Source organism: Homalodisca vitripennis, unplaced genomic scaffold, assembly GCF_021130785.1.
Source record: "Homalodisca vitripennis isolate AUS2020 unplaced genomic scaffold, UT_GWSS_2.1 ScUCBcl_6046;HRSCAF=13074, whole genome shotgun sequence".
NCBI lineage: Eukaryota > Metazoa > Arthropoda > Insecta > Hemiptera > Cicadellidae > Homalodisca > Homalodisca vitripennis.
In genome coordinates this window covers 2,890-25,444 of record NW_025782157.1, presented here as the reverse complement: position 1 = coordinate 25,444, position 22,555 = coordinate 2,890, and the positions used below count along the sequence as shown (strand labels likewise).

At 34.4% G+C, this 22,555-nt stretch overlaps 1 protein-coding gene across 1 annotated transcript; it reads left to right on the top strand.

Annotated features, from left to right (window-relative positions):
• The first annotated feature begins 16,403 nt into the window (after nt 1-16,403).
• LOC124373622 (UDP-N-acetylglucosamine transferase subunit ALG14 homolog) lies at nt 16,404-18,746 on the top strand. The gene has a single exon (XM_046831974.1). It carries the CDS (start codon nt 16,761-16,763, stop codon nt 17,430-17,432), a length of 672 nt encoding a protein of 223 aa, XP_046687930.1. The 5' UTR covers nt 16,404-16,760; the 3' UTR covers nt 17,433-18,746.
• Nucleotides 18,747-22,555: the final 3,809 nt, after the last annotated feature.

Genomic DNA, 22,555 nt, shown 5'->3' with positions numbered 1-22,555 from the left:
CATTTTCTTTTAACTTTAATTTAACTGGTGCACCCTTGAAACATCCCAACTTATCCGTAAATACATTTGGAAACTCATTGTACAGTAATTCTACTTGTTTGTTGTTGTTGACAACAGACGGATTGACAGATGTTTGTTTGTTTACCTCTACAAGTGTGTTGTGGCTTCCACTGACAGGCGTGCATGCGTCTGCCGCGCTGCCGCCTGCAGTTGGCACAACCCCCACCATGCTCGTGCGATCAGCTGACTGTACATTGTTTACATTACTAGGCACTCTAACTGTTAAATCTAATGCTTGCATCCCATCACGCCCTAACAAGGGATTAGCCCCATTAGCTACGATGTATAAAGCTAATTGTTTCTCTTTACCTTTATGTTGTACATTGACCATAACCTTACCTAAAGGCCTGATCTTTTCATGTGTATATGAACTTAATACTAAGCTAGTTGGATACATGTTTATATTTCCTAACTTAGTCTTACAATCTTTTTCTGACATAACTGAAACACAAGCTCCACTATCGACTTCAAATACAATTTCCTTACTTTCCACTAATAACTGTACCGTTATTGGCTCAATTTTATTAATCTTAGTTTCTATTTCTTTAACCGTAAATAGATTGGAAATGTCATACACATCGTCATTGTCTTTATGTTTCCAGTGATTATCTGAACCGGACTCTGCTGATTCTTTACTTTCCTCTACATAGTGCTGCCTACCTTTATAAACATATTGCTTTTTATTGCTGTAAAAACTGTTTTCCCTTTAGCTGAAGGCTCCTTAGACCTATTTGTAAAAACATTTGGTTTGTTCTCATTAGGTTTGTTAACATAATTTTTCGATCTACAAACTCTTTCAAGGTGTCCCTTCTTTTTACAATGATTACACGTGTACTCACGAAACCGACATTGCGATGCTGTGTGTGATCCTCGCTTGCCGCAACAATAGCAGGTGATGTCTCCCAGCGCCTTCCCGCCGTCCGATGACCGTCTCGCTGCGATGCTCGCCGCCTGTGTCCTTTTCGGTATCGACCCGCTGCTCTGCATCCGGTGAATACGTCCTCCTGCAGTTGTCATCTGGGCCGCCCCCTTCTCAGCAAATTCCATTGCAGTAGCTAGTTGCACGGCTTTTTCATAAGTGAGGTTCTCCTCCCCGAGAAGTCTTTTCTGTATCTGTTGGTCTCGCAGACCCGCGACTAATCTGTCCCTTAAGTAGTCTGGCAATTTATCACCAAATTCACAATACTTAGATAACTGTTTTAAATGCACAATATAATCGCTAACCGTTTCATGATCCAATTGATTCCGCCTACTAAATTTAAATCTTTCCGTGATAAAAGAAGGCTTGGGATGCAGATGATTCGCTATAGTGTCCACAATTTCCTTGTACGACTTGTCAGACGGTTTGTCTGGTGTAATTAAGTCTTTCAGTAACGTATAGGTCCTTACACCCATAACTGTCAACAAAGTGCTTAGTTTCTTTGAATTATCGATATCATTACAATCAATAAAAAACTCAAATCTCTCTATATAAGACTGCCACGATTCTTCCGCACTATCAAAATAACCCATAGACCCGATAGTTGCCATTTTGTTTTCTTGTACACTCCGTAATAACTGTTTAAAATGTCCCCGGTAAAAATAATCGTCTAACGGCATTAATTGCAACGATTAAAAATCAGCTTGTGCGCTGCTTACACCAAGAATAGTTTATATCGATCGGCGTACCTTACTACTCCCGACCGTTGGAATGTCCGGAATGTCCTTGCACATTCGCGGTTATTTGCACGTGTTCATTACGCTTGTTGCCCTTCCGCACTAAATCACTGTAATTCACTGTTGCAGTTGTTTTCCTCGTCGCCACTGTAAGCGACGTTCCACTGTTGCAGTTGTTTTCCTCGTCGCCACTGTAATGTATGCGGGTCGACACTGTACTCTCTATGGGTCGGGAAGAATAATTAAACTACACATTTAGAGTAACATTGCTCTAGGACCGCTCGTAAAGGAAACGGACGGGACGCGGAGGTTACATGACGGTGTCTGGTGGTGGACTCGGGGTGGACTACTGGCTGGCCAGCTTGGACCGTTGGTTGTAGGGTAGTGGCGTGATGTGACGTCACAGGAGAGCAGCCTATGAGCATTCTTTATTCTTTTAGACCACATCGTATGTTACATCGCCTGACAATACATACTGCCAACATCACTGGTGCAGACATTAAATATCACTATGGATACCTACCAACTTAGTACTTCTCACACTAAATACACTACAATAAATTTTCAAGTGTGAATTTTAAGTCTTGAAGTATGCATACGAAGACTCAATTTTAGCTCAGATGTTGTCCAAAACTAAATTCAATACCAAAATTGATAATGTACTTTTAGCTTCAGTAAGACAGATTTATTTCAGTAGTCATCTAGGGTGGTACTGACTCCAGGGCACACTCGTTCTCTACAAGATATTGATCCATAAAAACGTTATGTATTTGGGAACAAACTGGCCTGAATATCCGCACCTGGTTTCAAAAATCGTCTAGCATTCTCCAACCCTGGGACCAACCGAACCTGTGAGAGCTTCACTTGCTAGAACCAAAGATCTCTAAGATAACAATGACTACAAGTCACCATCATCTAGTTCCATAGAATATTGTTTGACTCCAGGCTCTAGGAGTTTCCAGCTCTCGGTTAACTTTAGATTAGTATTTTTTTTTGTTATTAACAGAACTATCGGTAACTGTTCTCAATCTGATGTGGAAAGCCGAGAAGTATGTTTCCTCTCTGTTTCACCCTTTTGAGCTTAGAGTGAGGTACATTCTTGGAAGTCCCCAAAACTATTTAGTATAATAGTCCTACCTGTAATGTTAATCTAAAACTGCCTGTTGCAATATGTAAGGTAAACCCTGAGCTGCACATTTTTTTGACGAAATGTCTTCCAAACGGATAAAAACGTCTCTGCAGTTAAGTAATCGTTTTTTTTCTGTTGGTATAATTGACCAAAGAACATTCTTATGTGAGTTAGTACAGTTTACTATAGCGTGAATAGTCGGATTTGTATTAAGTTAAGTTATTCAACGGTGCCGTATACTATTAACCCTCTCCCGCTCCAATTGTTTCCAGGCGCTCACGGTGCTTCTAACCTCAATTAATTCGCTCTGCCGGTCGTGCTCGGTCAAAATACGCGGCGTCTCAACTTACATACGTTCTGTCATTGTAATTAACTATAATTATATATATATATATATTAATTATTTTACTATATATTGGTTCAATGAAGTTAATTGTACGAGACCAGGGAGGGGGCACACGGACAGCTGGGCGCCGGGTTGTTTGTTGCGCAGCTACTTGGTGAAGGTCATTGTCTGGCTCGCCGTCACTGCCCCTGCCACTGTGATCACTCCGAACTACATCCTCAATGCCACCAACCACTTCACAAAGCTCTGGTACATCACTACACTCACTTGAATCGTCGCAATCACTACTAATAACGAGATCGATTTCACTGTCACGAAGTGTACGACTACAACCCGCCATTGTTTCCGCACAACTAATATAAATAGCAAAATAATGGAATAAATCTACTGTAAAAGTAAAGTAAATGGTCTCCTGATAGCAAACAACCCGTAGTAGTACAAACTATTGATACTCGAGAGCAGCACTTATCGGCTCTAGTAGATAAAGCAGTGCGTGCCGATCTGTGCCGTTTAGGCTGCAGTGGCTATATTGTGGCCGTGCCGATTCATGCCTTGCGAGCGGGAGAGGGTTAAAAATATTCGTATTTGCTAAGGAAGAGTATTTCTTTTGTTTTAGTCGTTCTCAAATATGCGTTATTCATTTCAAATGGAAAGAGATCCTTCAGCAACTGGGACAGTAATTACAGCCAACAAAATCCTGTACACAATTACTAGCAACAGGGCTCTTGATGCCGTTTATAAACTGTACTTTAGGGTCCGAGAGTTAATTTCCATTGCATAAGTATACAACCTTGCTTTTGTCATGAAATCGATAGAGTAATTTCCCCTTCTAAAGAAGTTTATTGTCTATCGGAATAGTTTTTGTGGTATCAAAAGAATTAAAAATATCAAACAGTAATTTTTTACCAGACATTTTTTATATATTTTACACTTAAAAGTAACCGTTACGTGCATAAATAACAGTTATATCAGCGTCAGAGTACGAGAAAAAGATACTAAAAGATATAAAGAATAAACCAGTCTCTATAAGATTGGATAAATCTGAATTAACTTCGAATTTTGTGAGAGACATTATTCTATTAATTTCACGATAAAATAAATTGTTAGCTTATACAATGCAAACTGGCTGTAGGCTTCTGGACTACTAGATGTCAATATATGAAATTATATTTCTAAAAACGTTTATTTACTCGAAATCACTATCATCTTTGGACCTGTGCTCGCCTTCTAATGTAGGCCTAACTCCTTCTCAGGCTGCAGTAGTTTTTTATTTCAACGCTTTGTCATTTAGTTTCATATTTAACTTTTGGGGCTGAAAAAGAAAGCTGAAATGCTAGAATAATTCTGGGATTGTGACTTTGGGAATATTTTGCTCACCCTTGCTTGAACGTTCTAAAGTGTGTGATGAAAGTAATAAATTCTATACTTGTCCGCCTGCAGACATTTACTTCATTCAACACCCAAACATCCATAGTCCATAGAGTTTATTCTTTTTCCTGAGGATTTATCTTGATACCCAAAACGCTCATATAAGATTTTTATCTTTCATTTGCTGTAATTTTAATGAAGCCCTTTTCAAGAAATATCTTAAAATGATGTATTAGTCAAAAAGAGTTGGGACCCATTTGTTGCAAATGACATCTTCTTTTAGAGTTTTCTGAATGCATCACAAGAAATACTTCGTACTAGATCACTACAAAAATGAAGTTTTCCAGTTTCACTGTTTGCAGGTTCCTCCTCGGAAGCGCGAGTCGTTTTTTTTGTCTTAAGACAATGAAAAACAAAGAAAGTAACTCAAACAATTTTCTTATAACAAAAGTATAACAATGCTTTCATATACATAGGGCTTAGTAAGTTTTCTTTCTGTTCAAAAACCCATATACCCATAGCTGTAAACAAGAATATTCTATTATGACGAACAACTGAGGTTCAATACATGTGAACATTCAAAATTTAAACCTCGCCAGCCTTTAATAAAATTCTCTTGATCCTAACTCGCTGTGTTAGAGTTGTATAAGATATGGCGTGAGTTAAGAAAACTCCACCACATATTAAAGCAAGCTTTAATCTTAAATGAAACTAGGGTTAGCCATAATGGTTTGTTCTGATTTTTACATGTATATTCACATTTCATTCATTTATATTCATGTATACATGCATATTAAATATACAGGATGTTGAACATTTGTAAAGTGAAATAACAAAATAACAGTATTGTTATAAGAAATGTACAAGATATCAACTATTTTTAAATGTTTTATTACAATTCCAATTGCACTTTTTTAAACGAAATCCGTCAACGCATAAACGAGCACGACCACTTTAAAGTCATGCTTGCACAGGTCGGGTGTAACAAACATGTCAAACAAGCTGATGCCTTTAAATTGACAAACAGTTTGTTGCCCCCGGCTTGTGCAACTAAAACTTTAAAACTGTTCGTGCTCACTTATGAGTTGACGGATATCTGTGAGAAAACACAGTTTTAATCGTGGCACAAAATTGTAAAGTAGTTAGTATTTTGTACTTTTTTATAAAGTTACTGGTTTTTATTTCACTTAAAAAAAGTTCAACAAGTACCGTTTAGTTAATATTAATGGATATTACACTATTATTTTGTATTAATTCCCTCTTATTTGTCACTACATGTTTGCAAAGTTTGGTATCTGTAGCTTTACTTTTTATATAGAGAATATCTTTGTAAACAATTACATAACGTCGGCTAGACGGCTAAACATAACACTTCTTAACCTATATTTATGGGAGATATTTGTTTATTGTTAGCCACAGAACTTCGTGACACCCTTTTCTGAACATCATATGTATTTGCTTCCTCGAAATAGGTTCTATTGATTTTTTCATTCCACTATATTATGCATTCAAGCATAATCTTCTAATATAGATATGACAATTGAAAACACAATAATGGCATACCATTATACTAGGAGTCTAGAATACAGGTAATTCAAGAACAACAACTAATATATTTATTTGCAAAGAAAAATGTAAACAGGTTTGAAATAATTAGATTTTCCCCCCATTCTTTTGCAAACCTTATACCTAGGCAATGAAATCATGAAAAACAAACCATTCTATGTTCGTCAACATTGATATTTATCACAACATATTAAATCTGTTTCAAAGTGTTCAAAGGTTCTCATTAAAGGGTAAATAAATTCCTAGTTTTGAACCATACAATTGCGGTATATTTCCATTAGACATGAAATAGCCCGATGTAGCAGACCTTACAATTTCCCTTCAGTCTTTTACAGAGAAGTAGATAGTCACGTAAATATCAGTAAATGCCATCCATATACATTCCGATTTCGTGGAAAAGTTCTATCCTCAGTACTTTATTAGATTTCACAAGGCCTGACCGCACCCTTCCGTTTCCGTGACCAGCGAAATTTCGGGGGAAAGCAGACTTCCTTACTGATTATATTGCTGGTGCATTTGCTGATTATTTTTCATAGTAACTAATGTTCTAAATGTGTGAAATCTGACGATATTATACCCTGTAATTTAGTCAACGAAAACACGTAAAGAGGAGACAATTTAATAAGGGCCTCTTCACTGATGAATTTTGACAAAAAAAATGACTGTTTCATTGTCTTTAATTTTATCAATATATTAATATATAGTACGTACTATAATAGTTTAACACGGTCCATCTACCGCTGACATCGATGAAGAAGAAGTTACAATCTGTTCGTAAATTCAAAAACTTGATTGAAACTTCATTGCTCTGAATTTCCCAAACAAACCCTACAATTACTTTAGTTACTTAGTTTTAATACAATTCATTAACGCCTACAAAATTATTATACAGAGTTTTTATTTGAATATGTCAATTCGAGAGTAAGCCTTTTAACATACTATGTAATGGCATGCAATGTTGAACCTTTTATTAATATAAGTGAAAAAAGGGTTATGTTGCCATAATGTAGCAAAACTCTGTTTCTGACTTTCTAAAATCCAAGTAAAAACAATATTTTAGTGGTCCATTCTTGTAAATGTGAGTTCGTAAAAAATGTACTTTAACCGCTATCATAAAACTTTAGTTTGTCCCTTGAAGAAAATTAAAACTAGAGCCTATATAGGTCAGAATGTTGTGTAATTAATGTCGGCGCCAATTAGAAAAATATCAACAAATAAATCTTAAAACAACAATGCATCATCGTAAAATAAATGTTGCCCTTTGGTTTCTCAAAGAGGAATTTTAACATCAGACAAGCATACACTGCTCGGAATAGTAAAAAACCAAAAGAATTTTATGAAATGAGCCGAACTTTGGTTATATATTTCACAAATCCATATTTATTACCCAATTAAATTGACAGTGCCGACTGTTTTAACAAGACATAATATTATACAAAAATTAAAGAAGGTTCTTTCAATATGTTTGCTGTAAAAGTATTGCCATGAGACACGACATACTAAGAATATTAAAATATTGTATAATAAATGTATAGCATTCTTATTCTTTAGACGAAGAAAAGGAGAGCTCATGTGGAAGAATATTGTGCGTATCGAGCAGGCACAATAATATTCCATGTAAACTCACAGACATGGCTCAACTAAGATGGCTCCCTAGGTTAAGTCGATAAGTTACGTAAATATTTGCAACATATTCTTAGAAGAGGAGGGATATGTTTACTACAACGATCGGTGTATCAATATAACGGCTTCTTGTCTGTAATAGGTACTTCCATATAATTATAAACGGAACTCATGCGTTTTATCAATCATTTGCTCTCTTTATAGGTTTCGGCCTCAGTAAGTGTGATATATATCTTATGGCAAACGAATCAAACGCATAAACAACAGTTTATAAATGTTAAAAAATGAGAAAACATTTTTTCTCCTTAGAAAATATTAAAATTTTACGAATATGGTGATGAAACTTTTAAAGTAATCTTTCAGCAATATGTTTATACACATAATAAAGTCATGAAAGAAACGAAATATTCGAGGGTATTATAGTAGTAGTTTGACATTGAATTTTGAGTTTAGCTCCAGTTCACCTTCCTTTTACTTAAGCGTCTGATATCTGACGCTGTCTCAGACTTGACTCGTGGAATCTAGAGTCATGTTTGTCTGAAGAGATCCAAAGAAATTCGGCGACAAAGAAGCTCAAAACGAAACATTTACGTCGTGTTTTCATCAGAGACACCTATGTAAAGTGCTAGTCTCATTTTCTCATAAGGTACACAAATGAGTGCATTTCGACGTGATAGACACGATCCCTAAGCACGGTGGAGCAACCGAGTTTTCTAAACATACCGTAGCTATGTTAAGGAAGGTTGATTCAATTGAATTTTGAGTTGAACTGGAGCTAAAATATTTTGAATGTATAGTCTATTAACCCATTTAACAAACTATTAGATTTTAGGTATAAGTATTTCCAAAATCAACCAACAAATTTCAAAAGCTCCTTAGAGAAAACAGGATGAGGTAGCAGTATATTTTGAAAACTTGATTTTGTTTTTGGTTAAAACAGTCTTGTATCAGCTACCCTCAGTTGTAATTACATGCTAACATGTGATTTTATAAAAGTATGCATTAACTTCTAAGTAGAAATGAAAATGTGTTTTCTAAAATAAATGAAACATAGCTCCAACCGTAAGATATGAACAAGTACGACTTATTTTAGAAAAACAGAACATAACTACAGTACAATAGAACATAAAAGCTCAAAACGATGAACCACAACAACAATACTTTACTACTAAGCGGCGCATTGGGTAATTAAAGTAGTATAGTCAATGATATTTTTCATAATCATGGAAGTTATGAGTCTTAGAAAAGCACTTGGTGAGTTATTTTTTTATCTTGCGTGTACACTTCGACCTGTGTGTGTCATTTAACCAGAAATTTTTATTAAAATTGGACTCTTTTTAGTAACAGAAATTCAGTACAGCATTAGAGAGCATGCTGTTTCTGTTTTGACAAATGCAGCCATCACTCTACAAAATGTCAGGTTTGGAGCCATCACAATTGCTTTGAGTCAACCATGCAAAATGGCAAAAGTATTTGCTGATAAGTCTGACTGTGTTTAATTAAACCAGTGCCGTTTTAAAATTATAAGAGGCCAGATCATAAACCGTGAAATTATGGTAAAGTTTTGTCTTATAATAAAGAGAGCTGGCGTTCAAATTGAACTGGTGAACTGAACGTCCATTGTCAATATAACTGCCTTTCCTTCGATCGCTTTCTGTTTGTCCAGCTCCTTTTCTTCTCGAGCTCTATTTTTTCCCAAATGACTGTTACATTCTTGCTCAGTCAAATTGCCCACTGCATACATAATACACCATCGCAACATATTTTTCTGGTTGCTGAAAGGTCAAATTTAATTTGGATACTTACTGGTCGAATCCACCCCTAGATATCGGCTGCACAGTTCCCGTTTCATGTTCTTGGTAAACTCTTTTATATTCATTGAATACTCCTAACATACTATCACTTTTAGACTCACGATATAAATATTTAATATACAATCTTTATATAGTACAACAAGATTAGAACAATTATACAAACCGATATTATAAACTGTTTATGTCTTGGAAAAACGTCTTTCCTATAGAGAGCACCCTCTGGGATAGCTAGTAGTGTGGCCTTCTCTTTAATGGAAATTTTATCGTGGTGGAAAACGTGTAAAACAGGGCACGTGGAGCCCTGTTTACTCCAAAGGCTACTTTATTAATTCTGATGCAACAAGGAAAGTGACGTAATAGCCGACACGTTATCCAGTTATCGATTGCCGGACCGGTCAGATCGTTTTTTTTTTTTTTTTTTTTTTCAAAAGCTTTATTTCTGGTTCAATTACTACAAGTAAATAATTATACACAGAAGTTTGAATCATAGAGAACAGAAGAACATAGAAATATTAACATTAGTGGGTTTGCTCCAATGGAGACACCCTATAACATAATACAGTTAACAGAAAATAAACAATAAAATTAGTACTTGACAAACAATGTAAGTTTCAAATTATAATAAAATGTCTTGAACAAGACGTGCTTTCAGTCTTCTGTTGACAGTTCTTTGGCCAATGTTAAAATGGACAGCACCTGTTGATTGGTCCAGAGTTTCTAGAAATGTAGCACTTAGTTTTCGGATGTAGTCACAGATGGTCGGAATTTCTAATTCATTATGAATCTGTCGGTTTCTAACAAACCATGGAGAATTTGTTGCTATTCTCAAAAACTTGTTTTGGAATACTTGAAGTTTGTTCATTTTTGATTTATGGAGGCAAGGACCCCAAACTGGACAAGCATAAGTTAAGAGGGGTCTGAATATTCCTTGGTAGATTAAAAGAGCGCATTTAAGTTTAAGAGATGATCTTCTATTGATAATTGGGTACATTTGTGCCAATCTTGTGTTTGCTTGATTTAATTTTGAATTTATGTGCTGTTTATAAGTAAGTTTAGAGTCTAATAAGACACCCAAATATTTAACAGTTCTGTCATTTTCATTCCATGGTATGATGTTATCTTGAATTTCTATATTCCTTAAGGGATTGAATTTTCTTAGCGAAAATATTTTCGCTTCACATTTTAGAGGGTTAAGTGCGATTTTCCAATTAACGAACCAATCCAACAGTAGGTCTGTATCAGTCTGAAGCATGTCAACTGCTGTGTCAATGTCTTGATGTTGGGAAATTAAGGCAGTGTCATCAGCGAAAAGAGCAAGCGTAGAATGAGCTGGAATGGGTAGGTCATGCATGAACATATTAAACAGGATAGGTCCTAAAATTGAGCCTTGTGGCACACCAGCCCGGATCTGTCGAACAGTGGAATGAGTAGAATTTATTTTTACTGAAAAAGTCCGGTTTTCTAAAAATGATTCGATGATGTTTTGCAAGTAATTTGGAAGTCCAGTTTGAAATAGCTTATACAGAAGGCCTTTGTGCCATACTTTGTCAAAGGCCTGAGCAACATCCAGAAACAAAGCAGCAGAGTGTCTTTTATTTTCAAACCCTTGCACTATTGTTTGTGTTAACCTCGCAAGTTGCTGCGTAGTAGAATGTTTTGCCCTAAAACCGAATTGGTGGGGAGGAATACATTGAGCATCTTCAATGAATCTGCATAGTCTCTTCTGTATTAGCTTTTCAAATACTTTTGCCAGAGTGGGTAGTAGGCTGATGGGTCTGTAACTAGAGGGATTTCTAACAGGCTTACCGGGCTTGTGGATAACAATAACTTCAGCATGTTTCCAGGATTTAGGAAAGTAACCAACGTGTAGGCATGCATTAAATAAAGTTTTTAATAGCTGATGGGCTGTTGGCGGGAGTTCCTTTAATATTAAGTTTGTTATCAAGTCATACCCAGGAGCTTTCCTCAACGGTAGGTATTGGATAACATTTCTAATTTCAGATGTTGAGATATACTGAGTGGGAAGCTCAGCAGATAAGATTGTGCTATTTAAAAACCTGTTGACTTCATCTTCAGTTTGCAAATTAACAGTAGGGTTAGGGGAAAAAGCATTTTCAAAATAATTCGCAAAAACCTCACATTTTTCAGAGTCACTCTGGTACGTCTCCTGGCCTTGTTGAAGGGGAGGGATCGTAGAAGGCGTTCTGAGAATTCTTTTGGTTGCCAGCCACATTGAACTATCGCCTGGGTTTATTTCACTCAAATATTTCTGATAGTCATTAATTTTGAAAATATCTAATTCTGATTTTATTTTCCTGATGAGCCTGTTAAGCTGCATGCGATCTTCTGGATGCCTGTGTCTCTGCCACCGTCTCCTAAAAACATGTTTTTCTTTAATTAAATTAAGAATTCTTTGCGGAGGGCGATTAGGACAAAACATGGTTTGTGATTGTTTTGCGACTGCTTTTTTAACCGAATTTTTAATCAGCTCAGTGAATTGTAGTACACAGTTGTCAATATCTTCGAAAGACTGTAAACAATTCGGCAAGATAATATTAGTTTCTAATTCGTTATGAAATACAGCCCAGTCAACTTTACCATTTATTAGTTTCAATGGAGGATTGGTAAAATCGGGTTTAATTGAAAAAGTTACAATTACTGGTAAGTGGTCAGACGTTAACTCGCATAAGGTTTGCTGTACTATCGGTTCATTGAAATTATTAAACAAAACAATATCTAATATGTCAGGTTGCTGGTTTCTCTGCCACGGATAAAATGTTGGTTCTACAGGAGCAGATATATTAATAGTTGTACGCATCAAGTAGTCATTCAATTTATTACCCTTTGGGTTATTAGTGCGACATCCCCATAAAGTGTTTTTACTGTTTAGATCTCCCATTAAAATAGTAGGACTATTATTATAGAGAATCCTATTAAAATCTTCATCAACAAAACGTTTGTTAGGAGGTAAGTATGCTGATACTAATGAAAAGTTGAGTCCATTTTGTAAAAATATTTTTATGGAAACAGCTTCTAAACTTTGTAACTGGGGAGCAAGAAATTCGTGGTGTTTTATGTTTCTTTTGATCAAAATTGCGACACCCCCAGAGGCATGAGGAGCCACTCGGTCCTGTCTGTAAATAGAATAGCCACTTATTTTAAATTTATCATTGGGCAGGAAGTGAGTTTCAGTGACACATGCAACATCTATATTATGTCTTACTAGGAAATCTGTAAAGAGATGTTTTTTGTCTTTCAAGCCATTGGCATTCCAATTGAGAACAATTAAGTTTTTAAAGAGAGTTGGGGCCTGATTGTTAGTCACGGGCATTTTTAAAGAAAGAAGCAATAACCTGCTGAATAACCTTTTTCAACTGGGGTATGAGTATTTTTACTACATTGCTTATTATTTCGTCAAGACCTGAGATGTTACCTGCTTCCAGAGATTGTGGATCCTCTACGGAGTTTGCAGTTGAAGGAATGTACGACGGATGAGCCACCTCAGCATAGCTGGGGGAGTTCATATTCAACGGAGATCGAGGTGGAGATGATTTTGGTTGGGTTTTCCCTAGGTTCGTTGAGTTTTCGGGTCGTGTCGTTGTAACTTGTGGACGAGATTCTTGGTCGTTCCCTATGGAGGATTTCTTGCGACCGGTCAATTTCTGCTTGATGCCCTGGTAGTATTTACACCTCCTGTAATTTGAAGTATGTTCCTCGCCGCAGTTAACACACACTGGTTTGGTTTCTTTACTGACCGGGCAGTCTGAATAGAGATGGGATCCCGAGCACCGCACACAGCGAGGGTCCAGTTTGCAGAAGTTTTTTGTGTGACCAAAGTCTTGGCATCTCAGACACTGTGGGATGTTTTTTGACTTCCTTTTAATTTCCACTTTAACTATGGCGTGAAACAATTGTTCAAGGTTCATAATATCACGACCACTTTCCGAATTCTCCAGCTCTACAAAACAGAGTGGCATTGGACTTTTGTTTTTGTTGAACAATCTTGATACTTTAATGGTCGGGTAACCCATGTCACATAACTCTTGATTGATTTCTTCGTCAGTTAGAGAGTAGGGAACATTACGAATGATCACTTCAAGGTTTTTGTCCTGGGAAGGTTTAAACGTGAAAAACTTTACTTGATTTGTTTCATAAAAGTTAGTTAGTTTCCTGTAGTCATTTATTTCTGTTAGGTTTATCTTGATCGATTTAGCTTTGATTTCAGTTGTGAAACTTGATATTACATTACACTTAATATCTTTTATTATTTCTTGGTGGTTATTTACGTCACGCAAAAATATTGGTGGGATCTTAGATCGTGATTTATTTTTCTTTATATCATCAGGAGATCCTTGTTCCATTTCATGTCCTTGTTGTGAGGAAGGAAGACAGTAGCTATGATCTGCAACATTGGTATGGGTTGGTTCAAGTATCTTGAATCGGTTTTTTGAATGAATCTCACTCACATCGAGGTAGTACTTCTTAGGAGGTGGAGAAGCATTTGTAGTTTTAGTAATATGTCGCTTTTTTGGATTCACGAAGTCGTTGTTGTTATCGGGAAGAGGAACAGTTAGCATTTCATTCATGTCTAACGTCGAACTTTGTCCGAGCGGGAACAATTCATTAGCCTGGCTGGCTGTCATAGCGGTAGGAGTAGGTTTAAAACATTTTAGGTTAAGCCTTTGTTTACAATATTTGAATTGAACATCAAATTTCTTGTGTGAACGAATCTTGTGAATTAATCAAACAAATACAATCTAAACACGGTAAAAAGTTAAAAACAATAATTAAAAACACTTAAATAAAACTTTTGAACAAACAATTCGAAGAAAATAGCGGACTAGAAAACACTAGGTAAAACTGTTTTGTCAGTCAGCTGAAGATCCTGCTGTAGAAACCCGGTCAGATCGTGATAACCATGCAACGGCGTGATCACGCTGGCCAACGCCCTCTAAATCGGGTCAAATATTCCATTAAGGGTTCGGCAACTTATAGTGAATGCGCATTTAATGTATTCCTTACACCACAAAACTAAAAATATGTCCCAATAATAAAACACAAACTGTACGGCTACAAGAGTATATATCTATTAAATATGGAATAGTAAAGAAGGTATAAATAACCAAATATTGTTGTTGATTTAAGAACACGCCTTAAAATCATGCAAAGCTTACGTTCAACTAGAATATAATAGAGCTCGAACCTTGAGTTATTGTACACTGATATCGTTTTATACTTCATTAATAACGCTTATAACAGAAAATTTACTTGTTCGACCCGTCATTCTCGCATGCCTTTAAAGAACAATACATTAAATAGGAACACATTTTAAAGAACTAGCAAAATAATGGCCGCTAGTTAAATATTTTAATATGTGTCTGTATCAATACATATTAAAATGTTAACCTCAATTTTTCTATTTAGCATAATGGTAGGCATTTGATCATCCATGAAATTGATCCTGTCTTAATTATGTTAGTGGCTTTTGAGAGGTTTTGGGAAGTTTACTAAAAATTTCCCAAATTAAAATGTCCACTGGAGGAAAAATAAAACTCTGAAAAACCATTTACAGTTACAGCAAGCAACTTGTATAATAATCAAAACTAGTGGTCTTGAAGAACTAAACAAAGAAGGCACATTTACCGGTTTAAATATGTAAAGATTGTAAATATGTTTCAATAACACAGTTAATTTGAATCGTAACCTGTTATTAAAATAATGTAGACATGAGTTAAATTGTTTACACGAGGACTGCATAGTCTAGGATGTCCTAAAGACGCTTCCTGTTTCCTGACCAGGCAAGTCTTGGAGTATGCCAGCCCTGTTTAAACCATCCTACCTGACCGGTCAAATATCTTGACTGCAGGCCGCCTAAAGGAAATTTTTGAGGATAGTTGGTTTTCGGTCAGAGTGCTTTACTGCTCTGAGCTCCTCGAGGAAATCGACATAAGAGTTCCTTCGCAGACCAGATACAGCGAGGACAGAGATAACGGCACATCTTTGGAGAACGGTACTCTTCAAGAGCTTTTGAATGTCACTAAACTGGATTTTTCATGATATATCACATCTTATCAGGAAACAATCAAAATACTCTGCCGAAATTGTAATATGCTATAACGTTGTTTATTATCTATTATCTCTTATTTGTCTGTATGTTTTGTTGTCTTTGTCAATTGTAATTACCCATTTATTCAACTTACCACTAACTTATTGTTAAATTTTAAGTACCGGTACTGTTTCATTGTACAGTATATGTAAATGTTTTGCCGTTGGAAATAATAATAAAATAAGCTTTCGATCATGTTTAATATTCTGTGAGGAAATAACCCGTACTTAAATCTTTTAAAGCTCTGTACCATTCTTCCTGCTTCATATAGATGCAAACAAAGTAGACATTGTATTGCATTATATATCCGCCGTTGTATAATAATCAAAACTAGTGGTCTGAAGGACTAAACAAAGAAGGCACATTTACCGGTTTAAATATGTAAAGATTATAAATATGTTTCAATAACACGGTTAATTTGAATCGTAACCTGTTATTAAAATAATGTAGACATGAGTTAAATTGTTTACACGAGGACTGCATAGTCTAGGATGCCCTAAATACACATTTTTTTAGTATGCTACATGATAAAAAAAAATATACGATGGGAAAATGTTTAACAAGGTGACGATACCATCTAAGTGTAGTTATCTTGTTACATAATTCCCAAATGAATACGAGATGTTTTCGTTATAGTACAAATTCATAGTGTAGAAGCGGGAAACAATATCGATGAGCTCCGCACATGCGCAATAAGTTTGTCGTCCTTGCTATTCAGTTATTTCGTTTTAGTGGTCGACGGCCTTCTGTCAGTTCTGCTGTCAATTAGTTGTTTATTTTGTTGGCGGATTGTAACAAACCAATTTATTACAATCGGTTTCTTCGAAATTTAAACCTGTGTTGATTATCATGGCTAGATTTAAGAATGGAAACTTAATCATGTTTTGTTAAAACTAAAAAAAGTACAGACATTAGCGTGTAAGTTATAGGTTATTTCATAACCTCAAGTGCAATTCCACAGTTTAATGTATAACATATTATTCAATCATTTATAAAATTATATCAGCTATATAAAATTATAAATTCTTCTACATTAGCACACTTTTACTGTAAGTTTCAAAGAGCATAGATTGTGTAACACAATAAAAAAATATGTTGCAGTTATATACTAATGTACTTCTGGTTGTTTTAAGTCTTATTCTAGTTTTTATTGTTAGAACCGTTTTACTAATGGTTTTTACTGTTAAAGGGTATAGGAAAAAATCTAAAAGATTGTCTCAAGATTCTGTGAAAACCGTAATTGTCATTGGATCTGGAGGACATACTTCAGAAATGATGTACCTTGTAGAATCTTTGCATCCTGTCAGATATTCACCTAGACTGTACATAATGGCTAGTTCTGATTTGTGGAGTGAACAAAAAGTTCACGAATTAGAGAGTAAACTTAAAACTAATGATCGTCAAAGCAAATATGAAGTATTTAAGATTCCTCGAAGTCGCAGTGTTCATCAGTCCTATTTTACTTCTGTGTTTACAACCTTATACGCTATACTTTCATCCATTCCAATCATGTTAAAATTTAATCCAGAACTAGTCTTATGCAATGGGCCAGGAACCTGTATTCCAATATGTGGAATAGCTTTTTTAATGAGGTGCTGTTTTATATCTGACAATAAAGTAGTATTTGTAGAAAGCATTTGTAGAGTGAAAACAATGTCACTTTCTGGCAGAATATTGCAGTGGTTTGCTGATGAAATATTGGTTCAATGGCCAGAATTAATGTCTAAATGTAAAAGAGCGAAGTATATCGGACGAGTCGTTTGAGATTTACTAATAAAGTTTTTAGGTGGTTCATACTGAAAATGACCACATTTGACAGTTTTTCAAGACTAAATTAAAAATTATTGCTGGTAAACTATTATACTTATATAAATATTGCCTCGCTCTTGTAAATATTGTAAACATACGAATTTATTTTTAGTTACTATAGTAAGAGACATATTGCAAACCTGGCCATTTCATTTTATTATTTATTTATGATATAAAGAACTCTCAATTAATAATTTTAATACTATAGTGTCATTGCAAGAAACATGTACTTGTGCAAAGTTTAACGAATATACCTCAGCTCTAAGTGCATTAAACAATAGTTTTTTTTGCCACCAACCTGGCTCGAATGTTATGGTGTATTATATTTAGTGTATGTTTATTTGATTGTTACCAGTTTATATATAACTATGCGTAAAGTATATTTATTAGTCCATAATTTTTTGTGTATTATCCTATTGCAGGAAAAGAGTAATTTTTAAATAATAATTCATTACTACTAGGCTTGTAAAAACTTCAATTTTTTACAATTAAAATGTATTACAAGTGAAAAATTTAAATGACATTTGAGATGATTATAGAATAAAATAAAGTAAAATTAGTAATGTAAAATGTTAATGTAGTAATAGTAATTGCAGTAATATAAATAAAGATCCCTATCTATTATTGTGTTGCATGATATAGGGGGGTTGATAGATTACATAGGTACGGTATATTATAGAAAAAAGTATAAATTTAATATCACCTTCATTTTATTATTCAATACAATATCTATAGAGTGATTACATGGTCAGAACTTGAGTTTAGATACTGTCTCGAGGAAGGCTTAGCCTAGGTTCTATTTTCCCCCGAGAATCCTCTTTTTAGCCTACATCCTCTCTGATGGCTAGAAGAATTTGTGATTGATATTTTTCCATCAAAAATTGTCTACAGTAATCTAAGCGTAGGAAATTACTAATGAAAAATGTTACTGTTACATTATATGAATAAGCCTGTAAAGAATTGAAATTTGTATAGTGTAGTAATATTAGAGAATTACATTTTGGATTAAAACACCTAATTAACTTTAAATTTTCAATACTTTTTACTGTTCAATATTTAGGCTTATTAAATATCTAGGTTGGGATAATTTGTTTGACAAGTAACTTTTAATCTTAGGAAAGTTGCTAATTAATAGTTAAAAAGGTTTTGTTATTATTAGTTAATGTACTTAATGCATATAATGAGCCAAAGAAAGGAATGTGTAGATATATATTAGATTTCTTGTAACTATTTTTTAACAGCTGATTACAAAATATATGAAATAAAGATGAATATTTACTTTCCCACTTTACATTATTGTTCCTTTACTTAAGGGAAATACTTAGAAAGTGAATATAAAAAGATGAAATAATTAAGTTGTAAAAAAACCGAAGTGAAAAAATAATGTAGTAAAAGGAAAAAAAATTTAAATAGGCATGTTATTAATTTCAGTACTTTGTGTTATGGCCACTATCTTTCAACAGTTTTTCTCACCCCAGACTTAAAAAATTACGTTCTTAGTAAGATAAGACGCTATTTGGCCTAGAGTGGCCAGGGGCATTGCTGATCGGTATTTTCTGAACCTCAGATCATCCAACGTGCCAGGTCGTCCATTGTGATCTGACATCGGAGAAGTTGAACACTCTGAGTTGTGATCTGAGGTCGGGAATGTACCGATTGGAAATGCCCCTGGCCAACAGTGGGCTTTGGCAAAGACAAAAAACATCCCGCGAGATAGTACCCAAATTCAAGCTCAGATCTCATCAGTGCTTGTACAGGTTTTATTTAACTTTGGTGTACTAGTAACCCAAAAAAAAAAATGTTTATGTTTACCTAATCTAAACATACTAATATCACGTAGTAACAAGAAGAGGATAGGGACAGAGTGACCTACTTCTTGCTGACATCGCTTCTATTTTTCTTTTTCAATACCAGATAAGAAGACTGTTTGAAAAATAGTGGTTTCCGGATAATGCCAAAGTACCTTAATTTTTGTGTAATATATGGTTCGTGAAAAATTCTAAAAAGTTTTTGTGGGTAAGAAAGTGTACTATCATAGGACATTGTTAAAAGTGGTTTTAGATTGTTATAGTACTAGCCAAAATAAATGATTTTTTTATTGATAAATTAATACTATAATGGCTATATTTTTTAATTTTAGTAGTGGGGTGTATTCTAAAACCTCACTTTTTTATTCACTATCAACTTCTATCTGGTTATTGATAAATGGAGCAAGCCTATACAGGGAATTAAAAATGTATTTACCGTAATACAAATATGTTTGAACACTTCTTACACCAACATGTTTTATAATAAATGTATCATTTTTAAAGCCTACACAAAAGAGAATGTCAGAAATCCATGTACAAGAGAATATCATAAGATGAAATCTTCAAAATTTGGTAAATCCGAATATGTTCTAGTTATATACCTATGTTAAAAAAAATTATTTCAAGGTTCTAAAGAAAAATAAGAGTTTTCCATCAAAGTTTGCCTACTTCCAACACAAATGGTGTTCCACTAAGAGAAAGGTGTACTGGAGTTAGACTCAACATTCAAATTACTTTTTTCTATCTTCCTGTCTTTGATTTTGATATTATTCCATATATTCTTCATACTTGTAAATAAATGTTTATTCATTCGTTCCTATTTCTCCTACTTGCACATTTAATGTAAGTCATTAGTTTTTGGATGCTAGCAAAGGATTTCATAACATTATCCACTTTTCTATGTGCAATAAGGCTTTGGTCAAAATAAGCTTCTGCAAGGTCTTTATAGAAAACCCACTTTCTACACTTACATGCCCATGGTGAAAAATAAGGCTTATATTGGTGACTTGTCAAAGTTCACAAAATGGTTTATTTCTAAAGAATGAAGAAGTAAAATAATTCAACCCTTTTTTAAAGATTGAGTTTCCTTCTAAGAAGTCACTAAAATGTATTTGAAGCAAGTTGTTGCATCATTACAAAGCAATGCATAATTATTATTCTTTTGCTTTGTCTGAAAATTTACTATACAACTATTTATGGAAAAAAGCATACATTACATACCTGAATTTTTATTGCAGCATACAAGTGATAATCTTCTTGATGTGATTATAAATGGATTCATAAGTGGACTAATAATACCTAGATAAACAACTAAACTTTTTCTCATAATATGATAAATTTCACAACTTTTGAGCTAAAACGTTTTGATGTTTATTAAGGCAACCTTTAATAGAGGGAACAATAAAAAATTGTTAAACATTCTTTCTTTAAAAAGAAAATCTATATTCCCCCGTCTTTTTGCATCTTTTAGAAGTGTCCCAAACTTTCACTTATCTTTTTTAAATTTCCTGACTATTCAGGTATGTCTGAACCCTAACAGGTATTTTAACATCCCTCATATCAGAAATGCTTCTTACCAACATATGCTTTCAGAACATAGATTTTATTCTTTAAATGTTGAGTAATCTCAGATTTGTCGTAATTTATTAGAAAAGTTTAAAAGATCTATTTTACCATTTAGAATGGCAATTGAATACAGTCTTTGTATGTCTTTTCATGTAATTAAAAAGAAATACGAAATTGAATTTGAACATTCTGTCTGGCTGGGACTTTGTTGCAGGAGACATGAGATTCGGAGGTTCTGTTGGATACGTTGAAATGAATAACTCCTCATTATAAACTAAGCTTCTATTAATTTGTTCTTATACCACACATTTGGTTATAAGGTGTTCTAAACAATATATTGGAACACCTTTTTAATGGAAGGAGTGCTTGACCGCAACACTTAGAATTAATAGTTTTCAATTTTTTAACTGGTCAAGCGTAAGAAAAGCTGCTAAATAAGGTGCACAATTAAATAGGCCTAGTAGTAATGAATTTATTTCTTTTTCAAAATATGTTTCAGCATCAAAATTCATTTAGGCAATGTTGAGGTAGTAAGTAATTCATCCACTGAAATACCAAAGAGATGCATTTCTTCTAAATATTGATGTTAAATAGCAGTATTATTTATTAATAATTCTTAATATTAAAAAGGATTGTTTCTTTTGTAACAATGCTTACAAATTACAGAAAATATTCAATATGGGAACAATTTTGATAAAATAAGTAAGTAATCAATGCTGCTGATAAAGTTCTGTTTGATGTTTTATTCTGTTGTAAAAAAACTTTCTGTTGCTACCATTCACTCTTCACTTTTAAGCAAAAGAACGTAGCCCCTGAAGTGACTTTCCCTGCTCTTCTTTCTGATCGAACGTACAAATATTAAAACTGTTTAAGACCATCTCATTCTTTCTGATCACACACAGAAAGAATGTGATCACTGTGATGTGTGTGTGATGTTTTTTTCACTTGTGTTTTTTTTTTTTCAAACACAGTGGGAAAAATCTACCCGCTTTCCCCCATCTGCGCTGGGAGCACATTCAATCCAAACTGAAATTTTATCAGTCACGTAAATTCAGATAAGTAGGTGATTCAGAAACACTCAAGCAGATGTAAGCAACAAACATTTAAGTTACAAAATTTGAACTCTGGAGTTGTATTTGAAATCATTTTATAGGAAGAAACACGGGTCAGCTGCTGACCGTACATCTAAGGCTCTGCTCCTAACAAGAACTTAAGTTTAAGACTATGTTATTAATAGGAACTCAACTCAGTCCATAAATGTTGCACTATATAAGGTTAGGTTTTAGTGTCCTAAATGCTAATACACTGTTCCAAATATGATTATCTATTAACACTAATGGTTTTATAATTTATATTCAACATAGAGTTGCTATGGGAAAATATATACTGAGTATAAACTATCAACAATTAGTATTAACAGATAATCAGATTTTAGCAATTAAATAGCATTAACACACTAAAATTTAACCTAGTGAAACGTATTTTGATTTGAGACGAGTTAATATTCATAATGCAGTTTTCAACGTTAGCCCCATGTTATAAGCAGAGCCTCAGATGTGTGACCTGCAACTGACTTGCGTTTTAATATTTCAGATCTTTACTGAGGATTTACAAATTGTTACAATCTGTTAAGGCCCCATCTCTATAAATGTTCAGTGATACCTTAAGTCCAGACTATTCAGGCCAGGCCTGAACTGAAGGTGG

What these genes read in the sequence shown, in the direction of transcription:
- LOC124373622 (XM_046831974.1), top strand. Translation starts at nt 16,761, where the DNA reads ATGTTGCAGTTATATACTAATGTACTTCTGGTTGTTTTAAGTCTTATT.